This window comes from Hermetia illucens, chromosome 6 (genome assembly GCF_905115235.1).
Source record: "Hermetia illucens chromosome 6, iHerIll2.2.curated.20191125, whole genome shotgun sequence".
NCBI classification, from domain to species: Eukaryota; Metazoa; Arthropoda; class Insecta; order Diptera; family Stratiomyidae; genus Hermetia; species Hermetia illucens.
The window spans coordinates 88,424,527-88,434,766 of NC_051854.1; the positions used below are offsets into that span (position 1 = coordinate 88,424,527).

The 10,240-nt window shown below is 45.2% G+C and overlaps 1 protein-coding gene across 1 annotated transcript; it reads right to left on the bottom strand.

Moving 5' to 3' along the window:
• Positions 1 to 1,714: 1,714 nt before the first annotated feature.
• LOC119660070 (nuclear receptor coactivator 6-like) lies at positions 1,715 to 8,765 on the bottom strand. The gene is made up of 4 exons (XM_038068449.1): positions 8,597 to 8,765; positions 7,364 to 8,548; positions 2,255 to 7,297; positions 1,715 to 2,180 (listed from the first exon to the last, which is right to left on the bottom strand). Exons 1-4 carry the CDS (start codon positions 8,628 to 8,630, stop codon positions 1,774 to 1,776), a joined length of 6,669 nt encoding a protein of 2,222 aa, XP_037924377.1. The 5' UTR covers positions 8,631 to 8,765; the 3' UTR covers positions 1,715 to 1,773.
• Between the last annotated feature and the right edge of the window lie 1,475 nt (positions 8,766 to 10,240).

Consider the following 10,240-nt stretch of genomic DNA (forward strand, 5'->3'; position numbering starts at 1 on the left):
CGGAGTCCGCCAAGGTTGCATCTTGCACCGGTGTTATTTCTTCTTGTTTTCGTTCCTTATTGCCCGAATGATGCGGAGGAATTCAATGGACCATGACATTTTTCCTCAAACACTTTGACTACACTGGTGGTATTTGATCTCTTACCGGATTATGGACCTTTCTGTGTTGCTAGGTGAGAGCAGCATATTAAAAATAACCACCACTGTCATCCAAGAGCTCCCAGCCTTCGTCGTATGATCAGAGTAGACTGGCTTGATACTATAACCAGCGAAGAATTTGGTTGGCTCTGGCCTGTCACCTGTAAGCGATATGATCGGAAGGCGGAAGTGACAATACCTTAAGGAAGGGTGACAATTGCATTACTTTCTACGCCATCCAGTGCATTCTACTTTCCCAAAATGGCCTACGAGTAATTCACCCCCAAAAAATTTGGTGCAGAACAAAAGACAAGGAGTGCTGGCGTCTCGGAAAGTCATTGGGGGAGCTGAGTGCATTTCGGTAACCGCGAGTTGTAGTTGACGTACCATGTGTGTTCATTTACCGCACATATCTGGTATCCTTTTATATCCCGATTGCCAGACTTGATGTGAAGGTGATGTTGATTTGAAAACCAGGAAGACCCACCTTAACAGTTGTAAAAAGCTCCTGACCGGTCAGCATAACTTCCAATCTACTAAAACTACTAGAAAGACTGGTAGATCGGTTTATATGGGATACATACATTCTGGTGGCCGATAATTTACCGCTCTCTACTGGCACGGTATGTGACCTGTCAAATTTTTTCTGGCTGGCCAGGCGGGGTTGCGCTCTTGACAGTTCCTTGAAAGGCGCAACCTGTATCCTACTGAACACTGTAAGGATGGAATCTAATAGCGTTACTTGACAGTCGTTGGTTCCAGGTGACGCCCTGCGTACAAGATCACTGTGGTTAGTCTGTCCTACGAGGGACCACCTCACCAGCGTAAGCTATAATTCGCATTTTCGTAGCTGAAGAAAGAAGGGAGAGATTTTCACGCACTTCCTTCCCGATTTCCCAGCTCAACTTAAAGCCAGGCTTTCCCTTAACAGAATAATAATAATAGAGCCAGGCTGCGAACACTAAGTAAATAATATCTGGTTGTAGGATGCGGAACTGTAGTCCATTATGAGCACTACAGATTGGCTTTGAAGAGCTCGGCCGGCTACATCCTGTTTCTTTGGCCTTCCCACAGCAATCACCCTAAGAGTTTGCCACGTTAAAACAGTTCATCGCAGCACTAATTGAGCAGCTTGGTGCGGCTGCTTACATATACGTACCTCGGTATGCAGAATTTACTATTTCTTTCCATGACACCTATAGCACCTTGTCTGGAATAGAAATTAAATCTTTCCTAAAAGATTTGGCCACTTCGGTGCCACCAAGGAATCTAACAATATTCCATGACGTTATCGTCAATGAAATCGATAACGCTCCAGCTTAGGTTTTCTATCTGCTTACTACCGATTTACCTGCCTCCCTTCACCCTCTATCTGGTAGATGGTAAATCTTAATACTCGCCATCTCTACATCTTCATAATTTCGTAACTACGTCCCTCTTTTCCACTGATCCTGAGAAATTGTTCGGGTGGAGGAATTTGGATCCCAATGGAAGATTACACAATTGGGTTTGCGAATCAAACTTCAGTTGTCCTCTGGAGACACCAGAAGAAACTTGGACAACATTTTACAACGGATTTATATTTCTCGAAGTTGATTCTTAAGGCTAAAGAAAACAGTGATATTGCTAAGGTATCTAATCAAAAATTACAACGGCCGGTTTATTGTGATTTTTATGTTTGTGCCTATGCCGCTTTCTCGAGCTATGGTTTGAACTGCTCTTTCGGTGCTTGTGTCCCTTATGATGTCCCTTGTGGTGACTTTTGTGATGGCTTTTGTGATGTCCCTTGTGATGTCCTTTATAATGACTCTCGCCAGAGCGGTAGCTTTCGTATTCAGTTTTTCGTGATATCAATTGTGGAGCCGCAAAAAATCCTTCTGATTCAATCTTTGGTTTGACGCTAGGCCTTCTAATATAGAAGGTGTCCCGTATCAGTTGATAGAGCATACTTGCCGGAAGACTCAGTGGTGGTGTCGTCGTCAGTGTCATTGTCGGTACTGTTGTAAAAGTCCTTGTTGGCAGTCTAGTCGATATCTTTGTTTCTGTTAACCGAAATTGAAGGAAAATGAAGGTAGACGGAAAAGATCAAGAATAAAAGAAAATCCATCACGCTCACTTGCTTCCTCTGATGAGGGTCGCGGGCGAGTAGGGCGAACGGGGCGAGGTCGGGTGGGCCGGAAAGGTCGAGTTGGACGTGGTCGTAAAGGACGAGTGGGTCTAGGATTAACGGGTCTAAGGGGAGTTACTGTAGGACGTATTGTAGTAGACGTAATTGTTGTTGGCCTAGAAGGTGCTTTGGTTGTAGTTGATGCTAAGGACGAGGTTATAGGCACCGGAGTCGTCGGAGCCGAAACTGAAGTTGAATTTGGAATGTAGTGAGTAGTTTCGCCAGTAGTTGATGATGCTACTGGGGACTCTGTATTTATAACTTCTGAACTTTCGATGGCCCCAGGTGCGTGGGTTGAAATCTCGGGGAATGTATTGAAGAAGGGCTCAGTGGATTCAATGACTGTACTCGACGTTGTGGTTGTAATATTAAGATCAAGAGCCTGATTTTCACTTTCGTCAGGTTTTTGCATGTTGCTGTCATCGTCATAGTCATAATAGTTGTCATCATCGTCTATGCCGCTTTCTGTCTCGTTACCAAAGTTGTTGTCTACATAATATTCATTGTTCCCGTCCACGTCTTCGGCAGCGGTTTCATTTTCAGCACTATCGTTATCATACTCAAAGTCATAGTCTTCAGGTGCGTTGTTGTTATTTTCCTTGTCTTTGTCAGTATCTTTGTCCTTATTTTTATCTTTATTCTCATTACTTTTATGTTTATGGGTAGTGTTAGGATCTTCCTGTTCTGTGCCCTCAGTTTCATCTTCTTTATCTTTGTTATCCACGTTTTCTTCTTCATAGTCATAATAAGCGTAATCGTTATTGTCTTCATTATTTTCACCATTTTCATTAACATTAGTATCGATGTTTGTATCTGTGTCGGTATCCACATTGACATCTATGTTGTCACCGCCGCCCTGTTCTTCTTCGTAATCACCCAATTCATTGTCAATATCCTCATATTGATAGTCGTAATCTTCTTTTTCGTTATTCCCATTTTGAGTGTTAACAGGATGCGTTATTTCAACAGCGACAGGTTTTTCGCCCTCTCCGCCATTCTCCCCCAAGTTTTCTGGTTCTTCGATGGTATCAGGTTCCTCCGCTGCTTCTCCCCCACCATCGCCGTCGCCGTCACCGTCACCGTCACCACCTCCATTTCCATCTCCATCTCCATCCCCATCGCCATCTCCGTTACCTTCGCCGCCATTTCCTAGTTCTTCTACAGTGTCCGGTTCTTCTGCTCCATCTCCGTCAGGTCCCTCACCGCCTCCACCCTCCCCTTCCCCGTCGCCTTCTTCATTTCCTGGTTCTTCTACAGTATCTAGCTCTTCCGCTCCGCCTCCATCAGGTTCCTCCCCATCACCATCCTCCCCTCCCCCATCACCACCTCCATTTTCTGCTTCTTCTACAGTATCTGGCTCTTCCGCTCCACCTCCATCAGGTTCTTCACCATCTCCACCCTCTCCACCCTCTCCACCTCCCTCGCCTTCCCCGTTTCCTGGTTCTTCTACAGTATCAGGCTCTTCTGCAGCCCCTCCTTCTGGCTCCTCTTCTTCTTCCTCTTCTTCCTCCTCTTCACTTGCAGGTCGAATAGGTCTTTGAGGTCGGAATGGTCTGTATGGCCTGTTTGGTCGTACTGGTCGATTCGGTCGGAATGGTGGTCGTTGTCCTGGTCTCTGTGGACGCTGTCCTGGCCTAGGTGGTCTGTAAACATATACTGGACGGACGGGTCTATTTGTAACAGGAGGATTGGGGATAAATATTGTATTAGATGGTTCGTTATCTTTATCTCCGCCAATATCAACTAGGTTTTCCTCTTCGCCTTTATCGGGTTCTAATATTTGAAGCTCCTCAGGCTGGTTATCATGATCTTCCTCGCCATCAATTTCTATGAACACAGGAATTTCCTCTTTATCTTCATTATTGTCCGGATCTATTTCATCGGGTGGAACAAAAGGTGCTTCAACTCCATTAGGTATACTTGGCTCATGTGGAGGAACGCTGTTGTGCTGTCCATTCTCACCGTAGAAAGGCTCGGTTGATGGTGGAATGTTGCTGGGGGATGGCTGACTAGGATCTATTATATAAACGGGCTCATTCGTGGCTGGTTTACTTGCAGTTTCGACTGGAATAAATTCCTCTTCAGGAAGACTAGGCTGACTGACACCCTGTGGATTATTGGGAGTTGTAGGCTCTTTTTGCTCATTGTTTTCATTTCCGTCAGGGAAGGTGATAATCTCTGGTATGTTACTGCTGGGGTGATGAACATTATTCGATGGTTGCGCCGGATTTGGTGGTGCAATTGGACGATGCGTTAGCGATGGATACGTCGGTTCTTCAGGTCGGATTGGTATCGGTTGTTCAGGCTGAGAAGGATGAGTAGGTAAAGAAGGTTCTACATTGGGTTCAGGATTGATGACAAAAGGTGGTTCAGTTGGAAGGGGCTTTGGAAAAGTTGGATACGCAGGTGGTGATGGATTTATTACAGTATTTATATTACCCGGTTGTGATGGATTATGGGACTGCGATGGAAGGAAATTGTCAACTACGAATGGTGGTTCCGTTGTGGATTGCGGTTTCTTAGTAGGAGCAGGTTCAGTCAGTACTTCCTCATAGTCTGGTGCTGTCGGATTATAGATAATGTCAGTGTCAGGTCTAAGTGGTGCAGTAGGTTCTGATGGAGTCGAAGGATGTGTAAGTTCGCTGGGCGCTGTAGTACCAGACGGTGGTTCGTTAGTGCCGGAAGGAATATGTATAGGTTCCTCCGGTAAGGTTGGTATTTCTGGCAAACTAGCTGGCGGCTCTAGCGGATTATTAGGTTGCTCAACTTCTGCAACTGTCGCAATACTAGGTACAATGCCCTCTATATTAAAAGCTGGTTCTTTTGAAGGTTTAATAAGATTAGTTCCAGTCGGCAAAAAAACCTCTTCCGGCAAACTCGGATTGTTGTTATGGGCAGGGTTATTAACAACCTCCTCAACATTGAATGCGGGTTCTTGCGGAACCTGTGGCTTTATGGTAGTGTGCTTTGTTGGCTCTAATGACACAAATTGTTCTTCAATGCCAGTGGGCGTACTCGGATAGGTGATAAAAGGTTCTTGCCCCTGTGGGTTACCGGGATGATTTGTTGCTGGTATTCCAAAATTTGGAGGTTTTGATGGATGCCATGGTCGCGTTGGCCTTGATGGCGGTTTAGCATATGTGGTCTTAGGTCGTTCTGCAGCAGTTCCTTCGATAATGTTTAGATCAACAGGCAAAGCTGGTGCAGAGGGTCCCTGCTCCCATATTGTCGTTGGCTCAAAAGGCAGTTCTGGATGACTAGGATTAGTTGGCGGGTTTAGATGTTCGGGAGTTTCACTGATTGGCTGATGTGGTTCAGTCGGTTGGGTTGCATGAGTGGACTGTTCTGGATGGGCAGGATTATTCGGCACAGTGGGCTGATTTGGGGCGGTCGGTTGACTCGGAAGGGATGGGTGAAGAGGTTGTGTTGGTTGTTCTGGATGGGTAGGTTGACTTGGATAAGAAGGTTGATGGGGTTGATAGTTAGGTCCAGTTGAATGAGAAGGGTAGTAGTTGTGATTAGTTCCAGATGGAGATGGAGGGGGGTAGTTATGGTTGGTTCCAGTCGAATGAGAAGGATGGTAGTTGTGGTTAGTTCCCGTTGGATGAGAGGGGGGATAATTGTGGTTAGTTCCAGTTGAATGCGTCGGTTGCTGGTTGTGATTAATTTCAATTGGATGGGAAGGTAGATAATTGTGGTGCGTTCCAGTAGAATGAGGAGGCTGGAAGTTGTGGTTAGCTCCAGTTGGATGAGGAGGATGGTAGTTGTGGTTAATTCCAGGCGAATGAGGGGGATGCTGATTGTGGTTAGTTTCAGTTGGATGGGAAGGCTGGTAGTTGTGATTTGTCCCAGTCGAATGAGGGGGATGGTAGTTGTGGTTAGTTCCGGTTGAAAGAGGAGGTTGCTGGTTGTGATTAGTTTCAGTTGGATGGGACGGCAAATAGTTTTGATTCGTTCCAGTAGAGTGGGGAGGATTGTAATTGTGATTAGTTTCAGTGGGATGAGGGGGATGGTAATTTTGGTTAGTTCCGGTTGTGTGAGGAGGTTGCTGGTTATGACTGATTTCAGTTGGATGAGATGGCAGATAGTTGTGGTTCGTTCCAGTCGAGTGGGAAGGATGGTAATTGTGATTAGTTTCAGTGGGATGAGGAGGATGGTAGTTTTGATTAGTTCCATTTGAATGATGAGGCTGCCCGTTATGATTGATTTCAGTTGGATGAGAAGGTTGGTAGTTGTGATTCGTTCCAGTGGAGGAGGGAGGTTGGTAATTGTGATTGGTTTCGGTTGGAAGAGGAGGATGGTTGTTGTGGTTAGTTACGGTTGAATGAGGAGGGTGCTGATTGTGATTAATCTCAGTTGGATGGGAAGGCTGATAGTGATGATTCGTTCCAGACGAATGGGGCGGATGGTAATTGTGATTAACTTCGCTTGGATGAAGAATTTGCTGAGTATGGCCAGGTTCACTTGGATGAGGTTGAATTGGGTTAATAGGTAGGCCAGGTGAACTCGGTAAATATGGTGCCTCTGTAACGTAGGTGGGATGATGTGCTGGAGCTCCCGCAACATCAACGATTGGTCTCCAGGTTGTTGGTAAATGCGTTGGATGTAGAACACTATGTTCAGTTGATGTTTCCGAAATATTCAACGTTGGTTGTGCGGGTGTTCCAGAAATAGGCTCACCAAATTCATTAGCTGGAATAAATATATTCCCAGATTCTATCATCCCTCCAGGGGTGAATATTTGCTGGTGCGGGTGATTATGATCAATAATAAAGGGCGGATGGTTTGAAAAATTATTTTGAGGAGGCCTGTTCAACCCTCCAGGAAGCTGTATATGTGAATGCGGTGGTACAAAAGGATGAAGTGTTACAGGTTTACCTGGAACTGGCTCCGCTCCGTGTGCGGTTGACAATTCGGGAACAATGGGCAGTCCTTGACTTCCTGGTGAGGTTTCCCATGAATTATGATTATGATCTATGCCGGTAGGTTGTGCTGGATTCGAGATTGGATGTACAGGATAAACATCGGTTACAGGATGTCCTACTGAATGTTCCTTACCGTCGGGAACAGGCTGAATAAAAGGCTCCCCGCCATCAGGTAATAATTCTGAATGTGCTGTTGGCAAGGTGATTGGTATAAATTCGTTTTCAGGTGCAGAAATCGGTTCACCAGGCCCTTGCGGTTCATGTGGTTCAGCAGTTTGTCCATTATGAGGAAGTGTTGGTAAACTAGGTAAAATTGGACGGACAATATCTGGTACTGGTTCATATGGTTGCCCAGGCACGTTTACCTGTAAACCACCGTTTTCATTTGTTGAAGGCTTTTGTAAATTATTATCGGGAATTAGTTGAATGAAAGGCTCTTCAGGAGTTGTTGCCGCGCTTGGCGAACTTGGAGATGTTGGACTAATAAATTCTCCGCCGGCTCCACTTGCGCCTGAAGCACCAATGCCCGTCGAAACCACATTATTCACTCCAGCTTCACTGTGCGTGGCAGGTTCTTGTATAGGGTAATTAGGTTCAAATACGAACGTAGGCGCAACGTGCTCCGTGGGACTTGGTTTATGATGATAGTGGTGATGATGAGGTTTGTGCGGTTTATGTGGTTTGTGGGGTTTTTGGGGTTTCTTATGTGGTTTGTGGGCACTTTCATCACTGTCGCTCTTATTCGGTTTCTCGGTAGTGGTAGTGGAAGTAGTAGTGGTTGTAGTCGTTTCAACAGTAGTCGGTATCGCCAGTGATGGAAATACTTTGTATTCTCCGGGAGATCCTGGTACACCACGTTTTCCCCTGTGTCCTGTTGCACCCATCGGGCCCTGTGGTCCAATCTCTCCCTGGGCCCCTTCGTGGCCGGTTGGTCCCTTTAAGCCTGGCGGTCCACGTGGTCCCATTATACCAGGACCACCTCGTGGTCCTTGTGATCCCCGCTCTCCCACTTCACCTTGAAACCCTGGCGGACCTCTCGGTCCTATTGCACCAATTTTACCATTTAATCCATTAGGACCAGGTTTTCCCCGCAGTCCCGGTTCACCACTTGCACCACGTCGCCCTTTTTTGCCCGGAGTTCCCGGAGCACCAGGGATACCTGGCTTTCCAGGTAGTCCTGCCTTTCCCGGAGGCCCTGCTGGACAAACGCAACTCTTTATTGGCTTTCGAAAAAACCGCGGGTTTTTCGGTATGGCTGGATAGAGTTCGGTTGTAGCATTCTGCGCACAGTAAGTCGATTGTAAGATTGTAAATGTACCTGAAAATATGTTTCTGTACATCGATAATCCACAAACTATTTACTTACAAATCAATGCCAACTCCACTACACTTAACCGCATCTCGCGATTTTACTGGAAGAATTTGCACTTGCACATTTAATCTGCTTAGACCTCAAAACACTGCACTAGTAAAAATTATGGATTTCTAAAATTCCTAAAATTTATTTTGTTCTCTTGGCTGGTATTTTTGCCGAATTGAAATGTCTGTGATGAGTTAGAAGCACGGCCAAACTGAGTGAAATATTTGCATGCACTTTTTATAAATTTCGCCGTTTAATTCTGTGTCTTCAAATATAATAAAATCTCTACCACAAAGAGTAGATCTAGATAATATGCATCTCTTTGCGACGTTCCAGAAGTCTTAAGATCTAGTCATATGTGAGTTTCGATTTCTACTTCCGAAATGAAAGTTGAACGTCCATCGCCGTGCTAGCTGTGGCAGACAATCGTCATCTGATTAAAACACTCTCTCTGGGATTTATCTAGAAACTTTATATCGAATACTACCTAAATGTATCAAGAGTTCTAGGGGGGCAATCACCTTTTAACCAATTTCCTTATAAACGTGAACACCGAATCTCACTTGCAATGCGCCAGACCCCCGATGTGTGATTCTGGGAACTCGACTCCAAATTAATCCCCAAATAAGAAATAGATGCCTTTCTTTTTCGATCTGGTCCATGAATACAAAGTATCTACTGAACGCAAACAGCGTATTCTCTTCGTAAGAATTCATGAAATGATATGGATCGCGGTGTAGGCTGTCAACCACTTTCGCTACCTTTTTCAATATGTATGTCGATAACTTGATTTTTACCACCGTCAATAAATTAGCTTCTTCCGCAAGATTTAACTTTTCAGAACATTTCAAGGGGAGTTGGAAATTTGGATGGTTAAGTTTCAAGGTGAAATTTGACTTGGTGGTAAATGAGAACGGGGGATGAACTTGCGATTTGCCTTCCTATTCGTTCGAATAGGTTCTCCTGGTAGTGCTGGAAGATTCTAGTATGATATTACTTTTTAGTGGCTTGTAAAGAGGTTGATATTATTAGAATACTTTCAGGTAAATCTCGATGGAGTTCCTGACATAAGCATGAAAGAAATCATTGTGACACGGAGAAGATTACTGAAAATAAAACTCCAGACTATGTTCCGGAGAAATATCCACTAGTGGCCATACCAATTTTCTTGTTTTTTGCTCATACGCGAAGCTGGAAAACCTTAGAAAGCTCCAGCTCCGCCGCGCACCGAGGCTCTAATCTAGCATTTGCGCGTGTAGATTCACAACCCTAGCCCCAGCCCCTCCAGACCAGCATTTAAGTATTACTTGACGAGGAGGGTTTACGTTAGGCATTCGTCCGTCTGCTCCTTTCTGCTTCTTTTTTCCTTCAGTAACTCCTGCTGTGTTTTTCCGACTGCAGAGAGTACCGTAAATCAATCCTTTGAATTTGGCAGCTTCGCAACTATAGTCTCCGGGCCTACGACCCTGCCCAGCGCTTGATTCAGGTTCATTCTCTCCATTGCGAACTTTGGGCAGAGAACATCACATACTCTGGATCCTCCGGTAAACGGGTGAACCATCAATCTCAAAGCAATACAGATACTGCAACAACCGTGTCCCGTAAGGAACTCGGTGATGTGGTAATTGGTCTCCGAATGTTTCCGCTCAA

What these genes read in the sequence shown, in the direction of transcription:
- LOC119660070 (XM_038068449.1), bottom strand. Translation starts at nt 8,630, where the DNA reads ATGCGGTTAAGTGTAGTGGAGTTGGCATTGATTT. An exon ending in AGTGGAGTTGGCATTGATTT is followed by an intron (nt 8,549 to 8,596) that starts GTAAGTAAATAG and finishes ACATATTTTCAG; the next exon opens with GTACATTTACAATCTTACAA. An exon ending in TATTCAGCCTGTTCCCGACG is followed by an intron (nt 7,298 to 7,363) that starts GTAAGGAACATT and finishes TCTCGAATCCAG; the next exon opens with CACAACCTACCGGCATAGAT.